Source organism: Quercus suber, unplaced genomic scaffold (assembly GCF_002906115.3).
Source record: "Quercus suber isolate HL8 unplaced genomic scaffold, Cork oak 2.0 scaffold_563, whole genome shotgun sequence".
Classification (NCBI taxonomy): Eukaryota; Viridiplantae; Streptophyta; class Magnoliopsida; order Fagales; family Fagaceae; genus Quercus; species Quercus suber.
In genome coordinates, this window is record NW_027070008.1 from 222339 (window position 1) to 242332 (window position 19994).

The window sequence follows — 19994 nt, forward strand, 5'->3', positions numbered from 1 at the left end:
AACGTCTCTGAATTTTAGATAGGCAATTATCCTATTTGTCACCATCTCCTTAATTGTAGGAATCCACTTTCTCTCAGCTTCTGCTATTATATATATATATATATATTGATTCTGCCAGCTGACCTTGTGCCGCATCAACTGCAATCTGAAGTCTCTCTTTCCAACTCAAAGCATCTCTTGTTTTTTCGGCAGCCATAACATAACAAACCAGAAGTCCATTATTTTTAAGCTATTTTGTACCAATGGAATGTCAGCCAATGAGGAAATAGATTAGTACCTGATAGATGCTCTGCTAAGTTCCCATATGCCATGTACTCATAGATGATCCCAAAATTTGTACTCTCATTGCAGTATCCAACAAAGGAAGTTAAGTTTCTATGATGAACCCGCATCAAGAGCTGAGCCTGCAATTCAAAATGACACTCAATCATAGATACATAAATACTTTAATTGAACATATTTTGGTAACAATTAAAGTTCATGGGTGTAGAATAGCATACCTCTGTGAGAAATTGGTTTGAGCCATCAGTTGATGATGGGGAGAGCATTTTGACTGCAACTTGCATGCCATCACTTAGGCATCCAAGGTATACCGTTCCAAATCCCCCTTTCCCAACAATTTTCTGAAAGTTGTTGGTTATACTTAAAACCTCAGAGTATGTGAATTGTCGATTGTCTGACTTCAGTGGCCTGCCTCCTTGGTGAGTTCTTGGAAGTTGCTTTGCAGCTAATAAGATCATCATAATCTCCAATTATTGTATGCTCAAGTAATTCAAGGGATTTTTAAGAAAATTTCATTTTTATTATTCTAAATGTGATAGTATCTCAAAAATAATAATGAAATGGTTTCTATATTGATAGTGTCTATTATTGAGTGGTTTGGATCACAATAAAGAAACTTTGTACCGGGTATACCTTGTTTTCTTTTGCAGCGCCAACAAACAACTAGCATAGTTAAGACAACCAGAGCTGAGACAGTGGCTGCAATTAACGGGACAACAAAATTCTTTTTCTCCTTTTTGCATGGAGCCATCACACAAAGGTCTGGATTTCCATCCACACTATGAAATTATAAAAGATGGAAGTTAAATCTTTAACAAAATTAAATAAACAAAAGGGGTAATGAAAAGCATTGAATATTATACACATTACCAAATCACCAATCATATAAATTCATGATTTTTGGGTAAAAACAAACCTCAATGACAGAAAACCATTATTTGATCTTTCTAGGAGAGCAGAAGGAACTGAACCAGAGAGTTTGTTTCCTGACAAATTCCTGCAAAGAATTGTTTGAGTTAGATGGTTTATTTCAAATTTAAGTATGGGACATTAACATCAAGGGCAAAACCACTTACAGGGTTGTTAATTTTGGCATTTGTGACAAAAATTCTGGTAGTGGTCCTGTTAAGCTATTGTTTGATAAGTCCCTGAGAAATGATGCATTGGATTTGTTTGATTAGATATTTTGAACACTAAGTTAAGAAATGCTTTATAAAACTTTATATCTATGAATGATTGAGAAGTATTGATTCTCATGGAGTGACATTGAGTTGACAAAATAGTTTGCTAATTGTGTCAAAAATGCTCAAATGGCAAATGCCATCATTTGTGTGAAGATTGAAAGTTGCTATTGAATAATACTCACAGGTACTCTAATGATTTAAACCTACCCATTGAAGGAGACATCTTTCCTGTCAATCCACTTGAGCCTAGATTCCTGCAACTAAATTTAAAAGGCTCAATTAGGCTAGTAATGTATATCATTAGATATCTAGATGACATATTAATTGGGTTTAACAGACACTAGGAGATGATTATAGGGGGCTTGTAACCATTGTCTTTGCAATTCAGGCCATCCCATGCAGGTCGTGGCAGACATGGATCTCCTTGCCAGATTTTAGTTACCCCATTGCTCACTTTGATGTCCATGATAGCAATAACTAATATACACCAACATTATTCACAATTTGAATCGAAGTTGTATCTCAACCCAATAAAAATATAAGAACAACAAAAAGAGGAGACATAGTAAAGCTGCATCTCAGCGGATCGACAACAAATTGTGTAAGAACAGCATACCATCTTCTTGGTCTGTTGGTGCTTGTAAGAAGTCTTTCACTATGTAAACTTCCATTGCATTGAGAATAGGAGGAAGGGTGGAATTTTCCGTCTTGTTAATAGAAAATTTGAGCTTAGGTCCCCTCACTGGCACGGTGCTATATGTAGTAGTTGAAGACAGGTAATTAGGAACAACACTGGCTTCCAGCCAGGGGTTACCATTTAGATTAATGTTGAATTGTCTGTATTCATTCTCTTGGAGTGTATCAAGTTCGGAAAAATGCAGGTATATGTAACACTGTAAAGTAGGATCAACAATATCCACTTCAAAATCAAGGGAAACATTATTCATGGGTTTAACTGCCGTGGCCATGACAATTGATGGCAGTTTATATTGAAATTGAGTCATGCTATCAATAGCAAAGGAGGTGTTGAATGGTATCGACTGGGGAGTGTTATAAGGAAACCACATTCGATCATAAACATCATCTTTGTACCTGAGGCATTTACAAATATATCATGCACTAGTAAAGGATGTTAATGCAAAAGAACATATTATCCAAAGATCCTTGCAAACAGAAACTTGGAATTCGCCCCAAATTGGATGGACAGAACATAATGTGAATAAGATTCTTAATTAATCAAAACTACCAATTTCTAGTAATGGTACCAAATTAACTCATATTTTAAGCATTTATCCTGGTTTTATCACTATGATACTCCTATTATATCCCACCTATCCACATCTCTTGCCTTGGTATATTTCTTACGTAACACTGTTCTATGAAAAATAGTACTTTTATTTAGAAAATTAGACTGGACTCGAATATTCTCATCAATGGCTGACCTATTGATAGGGGTAGCTTGAGACAAAAGAAAACTAATCTGAATCACCATAAGAAATAACTCACCAGATTATTCGACCAGCTGTTGAACCATCATCGAAATGACTGTACAGAGCCAAGGATTTGTTAGATGAGATTTCATAAGTTGAACTATGGAAGTGCCTCAACTCTAGTGCTGATATGAAAGGAGTTCCAGAGCCAGTATTTAAGAGGCAAACATTTATGTCATCCACCAAAGAAAAATGTATAATCTCCTTGATGAAAATATGAGATTCATTCTCAAACTTTACTTTGTCCCAAAGATTAACTCATATATAGATCAAATTCTGGCAACTTGTCCTGCTCATCATAATTCCCATACATGAAGGTGGCTCTGATGAAGTACTTGGTATCTTTGCCTTCGTGAGGTCTAATGGTGTAGCAATTCCTGTTTCCCTGAGGAAAACTTCTAACATTCCATAGATATTTTTGAAGGGTTTCAAGATTGAAGTTGGAAGATATGTTCTTATTCTCTCCAGAGTCAATATATATGTCTGAAATGTATTCTATCTCAGTTTTGTCATCAGTGTATCCAAAATCATCCGGAATGCCACAATCAATGCTTATGTAACCTATAAGCCAGCAAAAATTTTAGAATAACTTTCTGTGTGGGTGCGCATGCGTGTGTATGTATATTAAGCAGATCAAATATATCAACTATGGCAAAGTTTGGAACTCAAAGTAGGTACGAGTATATAATCTGCTAGCTATAAAATTTTAAGTGCTATGATCAATGTTTTTTTGGTTTCAACAGAAATGCAAGCTGTGCTATTCAGTTAGAAGAAAGACACTAACATAGGCAGACCCCATGTCTCAAAATCAAATATCTGGCTTCTTCAATCAGTGGAAGAAGTGACTTACCTCCTATGTCGTCTAGTTTCCTTCTGCCATGTTTGTAATTACCAAACTCCCTCTCTGAAACCAAATTAGCTGAACTTGCAGAAAATGCCCACAAGGCAAACAAGAAGGATTTCTTTTCCCCTTGTAATTTGATCTTGTACAAAATATTTGTGATCATGTTGTATGCTCATTTTGTGATTGTGTAGTTGTATGATTTTTTTAGTTTGTAATTTTTAAGTTGTTTAGGATTTTAATTTATAGTGTTGTGTGTGCTTTATGGACTACTGATTGCTCTAGTTATAACCAATAATTTTTCATTGTCTATTAAGCGAATAAAAACTTTTCATATACCCTCCACTATAAAGCCCAAGCCTTATAACATTTAATATGTATTTCAATTATAGCTGACGTTTAATGTTCTCATGAATAAAGCCCAAGACAAATAGTCTTTCACACTACAATACCTGTTCAATTGCCACATTACTTGAAAGATCAAAAGACAATATATATGAACTATCAAAAGTCTCTTATAATCAAATTATTAATAATATTGAAATATACAAAGAATGGAAGAGAGAATAACAAATTTATACTAAAATGGTGAGAATAAGAAGAGACAAAATAAGGAAATATGAAGAGAAAGATGAAAAGTGATATTAAAGTAAGGGGTAGTGGGGAGATGAAAATGTAAGAGAGGGAGAAATGTTAGACAAAATGTAAATATTAAAAAAAATTATAGAAAAATTGTGGAAAAAAAAAACATGGACGCAAATGTGGCCCAATTTTAACTTGTTACACTAAGATTTTCCTTTAGCTTCTTTTTATCCAAGCAAAAAATAGTCCAAATCTAAACTTTTGGGATAATCTTCTCAAAAAAAAAAAAACTTTTGGGATAACAAAGAAAATGCTGTTAAAAATTAAACCTCATTTGTGAAGCCCAAAACCCAAATCTGTTTTGGGCCAGCTCCACCCAATCCAAACCAAACTTGTGTATTATGGAATTTTTAATTTGGGAAGCTTCTGCAAAGAAAAACGCGACTCAACCCCTAGCACCAGATTTCTTTGGTGTTCGTTGACATAAATATTTAAAACATTCATTAACGCTATTTTTTTTTTCCCTGGCAATTAGTAAATTGACCCTTTAGGCAACCCAGAAGATATTAGAGGTTACTGAAACATTTAGCATTACATTAGAATACTTTAAAATTTTTCTATTTACTTTATAATGTTAAATGTAATTACATTAGGACAAAGTCACTGACTTCTGCAACAGGTATAATGGCTTGGCCTTCCGAGAAAACAGAATCCCAATGGCAATTGAATAGTCCACTAAGTTTTTATTAACAGTAAGAGATAGAATTTTATTGAAACAATAGTATTGTGTTACATCACATCATTTGGATGTTGGCTAAGCATGTATAGCCAATCCAATCAAAATACCCAGCATGGGCATGTGTGGAAGCTTAGTTTACAAATATACTTTTTGCAACCCCACTTTGTATTCCTCTATTAACATAGGCTCTGGTATTCCTGCAAAAGTGACAACACTCTTGCAAAATGTCCAAAGGTTTAGATTGTTTTTTGGCAAACAGGTACCTGTTGCGTGCATTCCAGATGGACCAAGATAATGTAGCCCATACCTCCAATTCTTTTGTTGTATGGACCACCATCAGTTCTCTCACCGGGATATAAAAGTCCTCCACTTTAGAGATACGTTTTTGCATCTTACCCTTTACCAGCGCCCATACATTTCTAGCCAATGGATAGCCCCATAGAGCGTGGGCCACGGTTTCGTCATCTTGCTGGCATATTCCACAAGCCGGGTTTAATGTATTATGAATATTTAAAAAAAATAATTGACTAAAGTAAATCAAAAATAAAAAAGAACAAAACAACTTAAAATACAGAATTATATTGCATCAATCAAAAATAGAATTCTAAATAATACAAAAATTTATCAACCGAAAGCAAAGATGCAAGAAAATTACAAAATCAACCAAAAAGTTGAGAGAGAGAGAGAGAGTTAACCTTTTTTGTGAGAGAAAACTATGCAAAAAATGAAAGAGAGAATAACATATTTATAGCAAAAGAGGGTAAATAAGAAGAGACGAAATAATGGAAGATGAAAGGAAAGATGATGAGTGATATTAAAGTAAGAGGTAGTGGGGAGATGAAAAGGTAAAGGAGAAGAAGAAAGGTTAGACAAAGTGTAAATATTAAAAAAATAATAATAAAAAAATTTGAAAGAAATAGGATAATGACGTGGATGCTGACGTGGCTCAATTGGAGCGTAGCAACAATAAATGCTACGCTTCAGCTTTTAGATATATATAGATATATATATATATATATTGATTCTGCCAGCTGACCTTGTGCCGCAACAACTGCAATCTGAAGTCTCTCTTTCCAACTCAAAGCATCTCTTGTTTTTTCGGCAGCCATAACATAACAAACCAGAAGTCCATTATTTTTAAGCTATTTTGTACCAATGGAATGTCAGCCAATAAGGAAATAGATTAGTACCTGATAGATGCTCTGCTAAGTTCCCATATGCCATGCACTCATAGATGATCCCAAAATTTGTACTCTCATTGCAGTATCCAACAAAGGAAGTTAAGTTTCTATGATGAACCCGCATCAAGAGCTGAGCCTGCAATTCAAAATGACACTCAATCATAGATACATAAATACTTTAATTGAACATATTTTGGTAACAATTAAAGTTCATGGGTGTAGAATAGCATACCTCTGTGAGAAATTGGTTTGAGCCATCAGTTGATGATGGGGAGAGCATTTTGACTGCAACTTGCATGCCATCACTTAGGCATCCAAGGTATACCGTTCCAAATCCCCCTTTCCCAACAATTTTCTGAAAGTTGTTGGTTATACTTAAAACCTCAGAGTATGTGAATTGTCGATTGTCTGACTTCAGTGGCCTGCCTCCTTGGTGAGTTCTTGGAAGTTGCTTTGCAGCTAATAAGATCATCATAATCTCCAATTATTGTATGCTCAAGTAATTCAAGGGATTTTTAAGAAAATTTCATTTTTATTATTCTAAATGTGATAGTATCTCAAAAATAATAATGAAATGGTTTCTATATTGATAGTGTCTATTATTGAGTGGTTTGGATCACAATAAAGAAACTTTGTACCGGGTATACCTTGTTTTCTTTTGCAGCGCCAACAAACAACTAGCATAGTTAAGACAACCAGAGCTGAGACAGTGGCTGCAATTAACGGGACAACAAAATTCTTTTTCTCCTTTTTGCATGGAGCCATCACACAAAGGTCTGGATTTCCATCCACACTATGAAATTATAAAAGATGGAAGTTAAATCTTTAACAAAATTAAATAAACAAAAGGGGTAATGAAAAGCATTGAATATTATACACATTACCAAATCACCAATCATATAAATTCATGATTTTTGGGTAAAAACAAACCTCAATGACAGAAAACCATTATTTGATCTTTCTAGGAGAGCAGAAGGAACTGAACCAGAGAGTTTGTTTCCTGACAAATTCCTGCAAAGAATTGTTTGAGTTAGATGGTTTATTTCAAATTTAAGTATGGGACATTAACATCAAGGGCAAAACCACTTACAGGGTTGTTAATTTTGGCATTTGTGACAAAAATTCTGGTAGTGGTCCTGTTAAGCTATTGTTTGATAAGTCCCTGAGAAATGATGCATTGGATTTGTTTGATTAGATATTTTGAACACTAAGTTAAGAAATGCTTTATAAAACTTTATATCTATGAATGATTGAGAAGTATTGATTCTCATGGAGTGACATTGAGTTGACAAAATAGTTTGCTAATTGTGTCAAAAATGCTCAAATGGCAAATGCCATCATTTGTGTGAAGATTGAAAGTTGCTATTGAATAATACTCACAGGTACTCTAATGATTTAAACCTACCCATTGAAGGAGACATCTTTCCTGTCAATCCACTTGAGCCTAGATTCCTGCAACTAAATTTAAAAGGCTCAATTAGGCTAGTAATGTATATCATTAGATATCTAGATGACATATTAATTGGGTTTAACAGACACTAGGAGATGATTATAGGGGGCTTGTAACCATTGTCTTTGCAATTCAGGCCATCCCATGCAGGTCGTGGCAGACATGGATCTCCTTGCCAGATTTTAGTTACCCCATTGCTCACTTTGATGTCCATGATAGCAATAACTAATATACACCAACATTATTCACAATTTGAATCGAAGTTGTATCTCAACCCAATAAAAATATAAGAACAACAAAAAGAGGAGACATAGTAAAGCTGCATCTCAGCGGATCGACAACAAATTGTGTAAGAACAGCATACCATCTTCTTGGTCTGTTGGTGCTTGTAAGAAGTCTTTCACTATGTAAACTTCCATTACATTGAGAATAGGAGGAAGGGTGGAATTTTCCGTCTTGTTAATAGAAAATTTGAGCTTAGGTCCCCTCACTGGCACGGTGCTATATGTAGTAGTTGAAGACAGGTAATTAGGAACAACACTGGCTTCCAGCCAGGGGTTACCATTTAGATTAATGTTGAATTGTCTGTATTCATTCTCTTGGAGTGTATCAAGTTCGGAAAAATGCAGGTATATGTAACACTGTAAAGTAGGATCAACAATATCCACTTCAAAATCAAGGGAAACATTATTCATGGGTTTAACTGCCGTGGCCATGACAATTGATGGCAGTTTATATTGAAATTGAGTCATGCTATCAATAGCAAAGGAGGTGTTGAATGGTATCGACTGGGGAGTGTTATAAGGAAACCACATTCGATCATAAACATCATCTTTGTACCTGAGGCATTTACAAATATATCATGCACTAGTAAAGGATGTTAATGCAAAAGAACATATTATCCAAAGATCCTTGCAAACAGAAACTTGGAATTCGCCCCAAATTGGATGGACAGAACATAATGTGAATAAGATTCTTAATTAATCAAAACTACCAATTTCTAGTAATGGTACCAAATTAACTCATATTTTAAGCATTTATCCTGGTTTTATCACTATGATACTCCTATTATATCCCACCTATCCACATCTCTTGCCTTGGTATATTTCTTACGTAACACTGTTCTATGAAAAATAGTACTTTTATTTAGAAAATTAGACTGGACTCGAATATTCTCATCAATGGCTGACCTATTGATAGGGGTAGCTTGAGACAAAAGAAAACTAATCTGAATCACCATAAGAAATAACTCACCAGATTATTCGACCAGCTGTTGAACCATCATCGAAATGACTGTACAGAGCCAAGGATTTGTTAGATGAGATTTCATAAGTTGAACTATGGAAGTGCCTCAACTCTAGTGCTGATATGAAAGGAGTTCCAGAGCCAGTATTTAAGAGGCAAACATTTATGTCATCCACCAAAGAAAAATGTATAATCTCCTTGATGAAAATATGAGATTCATTCTCAAACTTTACTTTGTCCCAAAGATTAACTCATATATAGATCAAATTCTGGCAACTTGTCCTGCTCATCATAATTCCCATACATGAAGGTGGCTCTGATGAAGTACTTGGTATCTTTGCCTTCGTGAGGTCTAATGGTGTAGCAATTCCTGTTTCCCTGAGGAAAACTTCTAACATTCCATAGATATTTTTGAAGGGTTTCAAGATTGAAGTTGGAAGATATGTTCTTATTCTCTCCAGAGTCAATATATATGTCTGAAATGTATTCTATCTCAGTTTTGTCATCAGTGTATCCAAAATCATCCGGAATGCCACAATCAATGCTTATGTAACCTATAAGCCAGCAAAAATTTTAGAATAACTTTCTGTGTGGGTGCGCATGCGTGTGTATGTATATTAAGCAGATCAAATATATCAACTATGGCAAAGTTTGGAACTCAAAGTAGGTACGAGTATATAATCTGCTAGCTATAAAATTTTAAGTGCTATGATCAATGTTTTTTTGGTTTCAACAGAAATGCAAGCTGTGCTATTCAGTTAGAAGAAAGACACTAACATAGGCAGATCCCATGTCTCAAAATCAAATATCTGGCTTCTTCAATCAGTGGAAGAAGTGACTTACCTCCTATGTCGTCTAGTTTCCTTCTGCCATGTTTGTAATTACCAAACTCCCTCTCTGAAACCAAATTAGCTGAACTTGCAGAAAATGCCCACAAGGCAAACACCGATGCAAAAGTTAACCACATCATTGAATCCAGAGACCATTTGTTTCCATATACCCCACCCATCTACCGTGGAGAAATAGAATGAGATATTGTGTTAGTGAAGATATATGGAAAAGATGTATCCAGTAAATCAGTGAGTCTTTTGCACTGGTTGTTGAGTAGCTAAAGAAGAACATGGAAGAGGCTATAAATCAATTGCTCCTGCTTCAAGCTTTGAAATTTACACTTTATCCATCGTACGTTGCCTTGCTTTGAATCTTCCAAATTATTGTGACTAATTCAAGCCAATATTGTTGTTCAATGAAGTTTGTCATTCACACGTGAAAATGAAAATGGTCACCTTAAAACAGCGTGATATCATGGTTTTGCAATAATTCAGAGCTGGCTCCTTACTTGTCTTTGTCTTGTGTTTTTTTTTAAATGGGCTCACTTACTTTTCTTAATGTTTACATTAACGATTGTCTTATGTTTGATTTACCTTTTTTTTTTTATTTTTTTTATGTAGATCACTCTTTCATGATTTATTTGCCGGTCAAGTTTGTTTGGACGTTTGTCTCATGGAGTGATGGACCCGGTATCCCCCTCTAGATATCTTCTCCTTCTTTTCCCTTTTATTTTTTGGGCAATGTTTTTTTTCTGTTTTTTGATAAATTCAATAGTTCTAATGACTAATGAGATGGAGAGATTTTTGATATGTAGACGTTCCCTCTAGAAACATAAAAGATGTAAATTAACATACAAAATTTCTTAACTTTTGCTTAAATTTTTTTTTTTTTTTTGTTAGTCTTTTGTTGGTTCTTGGTCCACTTAAATTAAACTCTCCTTCATTCACTTATCTCTTTGTTTAATAAGTATTTTTTAATCACAAATGAAAGAGACATTGGATTAATCATATTTTCTATGGAAAAAGAAATATTGGCAGAATTTGAATAAAAATAATAATCAACAATTAATTTTATATCATAAAAGACAAAATGAATAGATTAAAAAAATTATATAAGAGATTGAGTATTATTTAAGTGATATTTACGTTAATTTGTATATTTATGCTATACGGTTAACATAAATACATTTTATATTTATGTTATATTTGTATCACAATTAAAATTTTGCCTCATTTGACACTTAACAATCAGGTTACTCACAAAGATGAACAAGGGAATCATCTTAAAGATGTACTTAAATGTGATGATCAAAATGAAACTTTTAAAATATAATTTAGTTTGGCAAAAAAGAAATGTTTAGTGTGCATTTGTCAACAAATTTTTTACCTTTAATTTTATTAATTTATTTATTTACGTATAACTTAAAAAAAATTAAAAAAAAAAAAAAACTCACCTTTTTCAAATATAAATACAACTATAAAAACTACACTCATTTGCATCCGCCAACAGCTTATTGACAGTTACGGGCCTTATTAATTATTACGGCCTTCTCACTATAATGATCTGTGAAAGTTCAATATGGGTATGAAACACCCTTAAATGTTTAGACCTCAAATTATAAAAATATAAATTCAAGCTTATAATCAAACAATTAATGTGCGGAACATGAACATAAGCCAATCACAGAATTGATAACTAATCTAAGCCAAATATAAACACATCCACAACAGTAAATATAAGGCAAAGGTTAAGGGAAGGCAGATGCAAACACACGAACAACACACGATGTGTTATCGAAGAGGAAACCGAAGTCCTCGGCGTAAAACCTCTCCGCCACCCTCCAAGTAGTGATAAAATCCACTAAAGAATATAGTTGGGATGCATGAACAACAGAAAACCCTCCAAGTCTAATCTACCCAGGTACCTAAGCCTTCCAAACTTCTTGCTCCAATGAGGTTATGCCGAACCTATTTCTTCTTTAGCTTCCCGGATTCCGCTACTTGACCAGAGCATCAACCAATGTATATTGGTTCCTTCCAAACTGCCTCCCTCAGCACCAAATAAACCTTCTCACAGACGTGGGTGTGGTGAGATAAGAATTTGGTAAAAGACCTCTCAAGGCTATGACAATGGAGAGGAAGAGAGTAGAGGAATTTGTAGAGTCTCTTTGATGAAGATTGGGGATGAGGCAATCTTGTTTTTCTCTAGGGTATAAGGGTCTATATATAGTAAGGTGAGATGAGAATACGAAGAGACAGTTTTTTGCCAAACAGGGTAAATTGGCTGCTTGGTCTCGCGGCTTGTCCAAGTTGCGAAATCAAGTCACGTCGTAATGGCCTGGCCAGCCTGGGACTTTTGTCCTGTAGTGCGACAGCTGGCGCAACCCTTCAGCTTCCCTGTGTGCATCTCACGTGCCTGAAGTTGGCAACTTGTGGCCGCGAGCCACTCGCGAGTCCTAGCCGCGAAGCTCTGCTTCTTTGCACATACTTGAGCTTTTCTTCACATCTTCTCACACACTACCCTTACAATAATCCCACCTAAATACAGGGTTACTAAGTGCTTAAATTACAACCAAATTGGCATGGAATAAAGCCAAAAAGATGGTTGATAAATTTCAACCTTACAATCTCCCCATTTGGCTATTCCATGACAAAATCCTAAAACAAACTCTAGACTTAACGCGTGAGTTGGGAACAGTTGGAAAACTCAATCACACTTAACTCTAGAATTTGCGAAGCTTAAGAATCATAAGAACAAGTAACTCCTGAAACACAACAACACAATAAGTTCATTGTACACAGAAACTTGTAATGCATATGAAGCAAACACAATGCGATCATGCACAATGGAATAAAGCAATAAACCATGGCAAGACCAAAACAGGTAATCACTATAGCCAAGTGATCACAATGCTCATTCACACTTAGAATGAACATTCGGACATTCAAGATGATAAACACAAGGTAAATCACTTGAATGTTCAACACTCAACCAATGCACAGTACATGAAGTATGTGCATCTAGGAAAAATCCTACAAGGGCACAAGAGTAACAATACTTAGAAGAAAATGCAAGACATTTAGTTGAAAGTACTAATTTTAACAAAACACAAAGGTTGCATAAAGCATGGCACAAACCACAAAGGCCTACAAATGTGCATTGAAACAAACCCTTAAAGCTTACAGAAGCAACATGGGTACAAACCAACAACATAAAGAAATGTAAGCTGAATAACATTATAATATATATATACTGAAATAAACAACTACCACCACAGTATTTTGAGTTATCAAAGTTTTATATACAGAAAATCAAATGAAAAAGAAATGATGAAGAAATCTCCCCCTCAAAACGAGCACTCCCCCTCAAGAGCTGCCCCAAAAGTTCTCCCCCTTTTTGACACAAATGGCCAAAGGGTCACTGTTGTAACATGGTGAAAATGCTATCAACTTGGGCTGCTACAACATCGATCTAGTCCTGCATAACTGCTATTCTCTCTGACTGCTTTCTCTGGCCTTGTTTGAGATTCTTTTCCACTTCCTCAAGGTGCTTGTGGAGGTTCTCAAATAACATTTCCAACCTATCAGGTTGAGGGGCAGACTGTGCTTATGTAGTGAGAGGTTGCTGTGATACATGTGTGTCTGGTTCAGGAGTAGATTGAGTAGTAGGAGAGAGATGTGCACTCTTCGGAGATTTGGATGAATGACTTCTACTAGCTTGTAGAGTGGACATAAAGATTGGATGAAGATGCGTAGTTATTTTCCCAGCTAAGGGAGGAGTAACACCTTCACTTAGAACAAATTTCATAATGAGACTGCAAAATGGAAGACACCCTTGTGCTACTGTTCGAGTTGCTGTCTTTCTTATGATATAATAGATATGGGCAAAGATGTCAATGGTGGTGCCTGTGATGAGATCACATAGAAATTGAGCCCTGCCAAGGTTGATATACACCGTGTTGGTCAACGGATATAGGTTGGTAAACACGATCAGCTTCAATATTATCAATTCAGGTGAAAACTTTGTAGTACTTATGGATGTGCCAGAACTGGAGATGTCATGGTCAGGACCAAGAACTTGGAGAATGTCGTGAACCATTGGAGTGCGATCATCATAAGGAGTTAGGTCAGCATTCTCAGGTCTAGTGATTTTGAGAAGTTCAGCTATGGTGTCCGGACTAATGATGAACTCCGTTCCTCTTACCCAACAGTGTAGTTCACTTTCAAGATCAACTGTGTTGGCGAAACACTCCTTCACTAGTTCCATCATTGGATCAACAAAATTTCCAAATAAATCTGCCCAATCTTTTGTCTCGAAGATCCGAGGGACAAAAGTGGTTTTCAAAGAGTCAAATCTGACCTCCCGTTCCTCTTTTAGGGTTCCCCGATCAAAAATGCTTGAGTAAGCATGTAGGTGCTGAGGAGATCTGAACAGATCAATATTGAGCTCAGTAGATGGCTGTGATGAAGAACGTGTTCGTTTTGCAACAGGCACTGTTTCTTCTTCTGTCATAACCTCTTTTCCTTTAGAGGATTGTCGAGACATCTGTAAGAGGGCAAACACACAACAAAGTACCAAATGCAATACCACAGGAAACCAACATCAACTTGATTAGATTCAGTTAAGAATGTAAAAAAAATTTCACTTAATCACAAACAACAAGAATCAGATTAACACTAAGAGAACAAATGGTTAAAATGATATACACTCCACACTGAAGCATAGAAACATTCCATGGAGCACAAACTCTATAAAGACCACAGAACCATAGACAAATGACCCAAGGCCACATACAGAGTGCACCACATAAACCCCAAACCCATATGTCTAATGAGTAAAGAGAAACTCTATCAAACGAATAATGCTCAGACTAGAGGCAAGCATATTGAAGCACAGACAAGATACAAAATAAACTCAGCAACAAAAGACATTAACCTCAAACAAACATATTCACCATTTTAGGCAAACCCATTTTTGAACACAGTATATCGCAGAACACATGTGCAATGTTCAAATCAAGAAGGTAATGGTCAACATAGTAAGAATGAAATGAGGGAAAGAAAACCCATACCTTATTCTTGGTGTTTGAAGAAGACATGATGCAAAAATGGATTCTTTTACAGTGAGACACGGAGTGTTTGAGTGAGAAATGAGGAAGGCAATGAACAGTCACAAAGCTTCGAGGGAAAAACTTAAAAACTGTTTTAAAACTGTTTTTAAAACGCAAAACACGCGTTTTTCGCGACTGGGTCAAGTCGCCAGTAAGTCGCCAGGATAAGCCGCGAAACACTGTGAAGGAAAGAAATCTGAAAATTTCTCTAAGTGTTTTTCACGACTGGAAGGTCTAAGTGCGAGATAGTCGCGATATGAGCCGCGAAAATCCCTGAGTACCCCTCGCGACTGGACCTTCCACCCGCGAACAAGTCACCACACGGACCCGCGAAAAATATAAAACTCAAATTTTGGAAAAATTTTCTAAGACTTTTTCGCGACTGGGATGCTAACCTGCCAGTGACCCGCGAAAATCTTTGACAGAGGTTCGCGATTGGAGCATGCGACTAGACCTACCTGCAACTTAGTCGCCAAAATAGGGCAACACTATTTTTGAAATTTAACATTTTTGAAACAACAAAGTACTTTCCCAAAACAAACTAAAAACACTCAAAAAATCTTTTTATGTTTGACCAACAAAGATTGAGCTTGTGAAAACACATTTAAACAAGTACAATCACACAAATGAATATGACATTCATTGAACATAGACTTGTGTGTTGTGTGTGGATATCAAAAATGAGATAGTCCTTAGTCCAATGTGAAACTTAAATGATTAATTCAATCAAGGCATACACAACTAGCACTAGATAATGTGACCTATCTCAATTATAGAAACATGCATATATGACCTCCCACAAGTACTTGATAACAATTCTTTGAAGCTTTTCATTTGGCTCCATATTCAACATATCATTTGCAACTTTTGAGCAAAGAAAATCTCATTGAGAGATAGATGCCTGAAATTTTTGATATTTCAATTGATGAGTTAGCCTTTGGCTTTTTGGGCATCATACATTTTATTTTGGTCGCTTTCCCTTTTTCCTAGTCGAATACTAGTTTGTGCGACAGGCTTTTGCAGCTCTATATCTCTTTTCATTTGGAGATTTACATTTAAAGAGCTCTTTTAAGCAAAAAATAATAATAAAAAGTGGGAAGATATATAGACATGAGTCTATGCATGTCTCAAGATCAACAAAACCATTCACTAATCATTTATGACAAGGTTGAAGATCTATTTACAACAGTCCCATAGATTTCAGAATTTCTTCCACAATGATATGAGTGCATGAGAGACAAGCTAAGCTCGTTAAATGCACAAAGCCATAAGTACAAAGGTACAAGGCAAAACATGCTTTGAGACAAAACTCAACAAAGTGATCAAACTTTTTGGATTTTCTCCTTTTTATGTGTTTTTGGATTTTTGACACAAAAAAAATAAAAGAATGATCAAAAAACATAACATAAAGAACAATGTAAAAACATTTGAACCAAAGACAAACACACAAGACAATAACGACCTAAATACTAGCAAGAAGCACACAACCAAGCATATTCACAAATATGGGAAGTATTGATGCATGAACAATGTTGTAATGTTTATGCATGAGTACCCTTTGTCACCCACACGTCACGTGCGTTTGGGGGATATCCTTGACGGATCGGGTACGAGAGTTGGGACTGTCAAACCTTCGTGTGAAGCTTTCCAGGCAATTGGTGAAGGCACCGATCATCTTTATCACGTCCATCATTCCTGGATCACGGTTTTGGCTTCTTGGTTGCTCACCACCCCAAGTCCTCATATCATTTCTTCTTTCTCGTGACGAGGTGCACTTGCATTGTTGTCTGCTCTCAGCTTTTGACATTTGGGTCTGGTATGTCCTTGCAATCCGTAATAGTGACAAACATACTCCGTTCTAGGACCCTGCTGCTGTCTTGGGAGTAATCTTCCTCTAGCTCCATATCTGGATTCTGATTGATTACTGGACTTATGTAATACCCATTGATCAGCCACATTCTTCTTTTTCTCAGCCTTTATTTTCTCAGGACTGGACCTATCTACAGTCGTCTCCTTAGCCTTTATAAACTTCACTTCTTTGGTGACATTTGCTGATGAGCTACTTCTTCTGGCGTATCCCAATCCGGACTTGTCTGAGACATGTTTTTGAGATGAAATAACATCATCTAGCCTCTTGGAGGAGACTCTATCTACCTTGGCATGAGCTTGCACAACTTCTTGCTCAAGAAACCTTACTTTTGTGTAAGCTTCTAGATAGCTCACCATTAAGTGTTTCAATTTCACATTTTGCCTCCTTGTATCGTGCCAGGAGACTTTTATAATCTTCCTCAGCCCTCTTCATCTTCTTAATGGCTGCATTAGGCACCTTAGCATATTCACCGGTCTTTTCAAGGAGTGAGTTGTAAGTCTCTTGCAATCCCACTGCTTCTCCAACTTCCTCATCTTCAGACTCCTCAACTATTCCAATAGATTCCAAATCAGAATGTTCCCCAAGCTCCTTCACAAGTGTACCCAAATCATCTGAGGTCTCCACATGTGTAATAGTCATGAAAGCGGAGTAATTTCCTTCTCCGTCACAGCTATCTTCAGAGTCAGAATTTGATGAATCAGCATCACTCAAGGTAGTGGCATAGACCTTTCCTTTTGTCTTCAAATAATTGGGACATTCCTTTTTAAAGTGTCCATGTCGATTACACTCAAAACACACAATGTCCGAAGAAGATTGAGACTCCTTCCCTTCTTTCCTCGTAAACTCTTTCCTATCACCTCTTGAAGATAAAAATTTCCCTCTGTTGAATGGTTTTCCACTGTTCTTCATCTTCTGGAATTTTCAGAAGTTTTTCGCAAGATATGCTACTTCCTTCTCCACTCCATCTTCTTTGGAAGGATCGTCCATTCTTTCGGTGACAGTTTTAAGAGCAAGCGATTTACTCGTCTTATGGGAAGACAGTCCAAGCACATACATTTGAAGTGACCCAATCCAAATCCTTGCTTTCCTCTATGGCGGTGACCTTGGTAGGGACCTCAAATTTTTTCTCACCACTTTAGTATCTTCAATCTTCTCACCAAGATTGAGCTTAGCAATGACAATTTCGTTGAGCTTCCCATAGAATGAATCAAACGTGTTGGAAATTTAGACCCCTTAAAGACACAGATTGCGTAGCCTAGATTAATTAGCCAAGTTGTTACTTAGTCAAATTATGCAATTCTAGGTTAAAGCAATCAAATAATCATATCAAGATATAAAGTAGCGGAATAATAAATAACACAAGATATGATCACCTAAGAAACCACTCGGTAAAAACCTGGGGAGGATTTGACCCACCGATCCTCAAGGCATAACAGAATTCACTATGAAAGAATTGAAGTTCTTACAGAAGGACTACAAGCTCCCCGCTCGACTTCCTAATGCTACCCACCAGTAAAACTTCCTAACACGACCACGCGCAGGCTCCGAATCCACGGACTACTTCTTTCTTGAATTCTTCAATCAGCTACAAGCTCCCCGCTTCCTTTTCTTTTTAAGTTCCAATGGTTGCAACTATAATGATCTTCAAGATGTTGAAATCATCTCTACCTTGAAAACCCTAAGTTTTGTGTAAAGGAAGTCTCATCAAAGATTTCACACGAGATTCACACAAAATAGCAATCTATGAGCAACAAAGCAATATGGACAACCCTCAAAAACGTGGCTAGGGTTTAGTTTATATACCTCGGGTAAAAACACAAAACCCTAAACGTTTAATGAAGTAGGGCTGAGTTGGAAAATCTGCAGAAAATTCAACTTGTGCGATTTTCGATCGATCGAGTCTATTCTTCGATCGATCGAGCCAGTCCGAAAGTCCCAAGTACTTCTGCAGCCACTCGATTCCAACTTTACAATATTAAACCAACTTTGAGCAATTCTAAACAAGACTAAATACACTTTTTTGATCATGGTTTGCCAACATTACAAATTAGAGTTCTAAATACAAAAACTCCTAAGACCTTAGAACCTAACAAATCGATTCATCTTCACCCATCTTGAGCTCTTCAAATTTGGTGGTAAGTATTTGAAACTTTGTGTCCTTCACCTTCTTAGTCCCCTCATAAGTTGTTTCCAAAATCTTCCAAGCTTCCTTGGCCACTGTCATGTGAGATATCCTGTGGAATTCATCTGGAGACACAGCACAGAAAATAGCATTTAACGCTTTACTGTTAGCATTGGCTGTCGCAAGAGCTGCCTTATCCCAAGTAGATTTAGGAACCTCCGGTCTAGTCCAACTGACTTCAACCGCATCCCAAACGGTATCATCAATAGAGCATAAAAATGCCCTCATTCTAACTTTCCAGAAGGCATAATTATTCCCATCAAAAAAATGGTGTAATAGTGAGAGATTAAGACATATCCATCTCAACAAGAGGTCAAGGATCACACTCAGGTATTAAAACCACAACAAGTGTACCCACTCTGATACCAATTGAAAGTTCAATATGGGTATGAAACACCTTTGGACGTTTAGACCCCAAATTATAAAAATACCAATTCAAGCTTATAATTAAACAATTAATGTGCGGAACATGAACATAAGCCAATCACAGAATTGAAAACTAATCTAAGCCAAATATGAACACATCCACAGCAGTAAATATAAGGCAAAGATTAAGGGAAGGAAGATGCAAACACACGGACAACACACGATGTGTTATCGAAGAGGAAACCGAAGTCCTCGGCGTAAAACCTCTCTGCCGCCCTCCAAGTGGTGATAAAATCCACTAAAGAATATAGTTGAGATACATGAACAACAGAAGACCCTCCAAGTCTAATCTACCCAGATACCTAAGCCCTCCAAGCTTCTTCCTCCAACGAGGTTACGCCGAACCTATTTCTTCTTTAACTTCCCGGATTTCGCTACTTGACCATAGCATCAACCAATGTATATTAGTTCCTTCCAAACTGCTTCCCTCAACACCAAATAAACCTTCTTACAGACGTGGGTATGGTGAGATAAGGATTTGGTAAAAGACCTCTCAAAGGTATGACAATGGAGAGGAAGAGAGTAGAGGAATTTGTAGAGTCTTTTAGATGAAGATTGGGGATGAGGCAATCTTGTTTTTC

General features: G+C 36.4%; 1 protein-coding gene and 1 pseudogene across 1 annotated transcript; both read right to left on the reverse strand.

Moving 5' to 3' along the window:
* Nucleotides 1–224: 224 nt before the first annotated feature.
* On the reverse strand, nt 225–3963 carry LOC111993629 (putative leucine-rich repeat receptor-like protein kinase At2g19210; annotated as a pseudogene).
* A 2292-nt stretch (nt 3964–6255) lies between these two features.
* Nucleotides 6256–10228, reverse strand: LOC111986950 (putative leucine-rich repeat receptor-like protein kinase At2g19210). Its single transcript, XM_065764458.1, is given in 11 exon segments — nt 6256–6435; nt 6532–6758; nt 6947–7092; nt 7230–7310; nt 7390–7461; nt 7680–7751; nt 7839–7974; nt 8114–8589; nt 9004–9246; nt 9248–9548; nt 9838–10228. Coding segments are annotated over 11 exon segments (2100 nt in total). The 5' UTR covers nt 10004–10228.
* Nucleotides 10229–19994: the final 9766 nt, after the last annotated feature.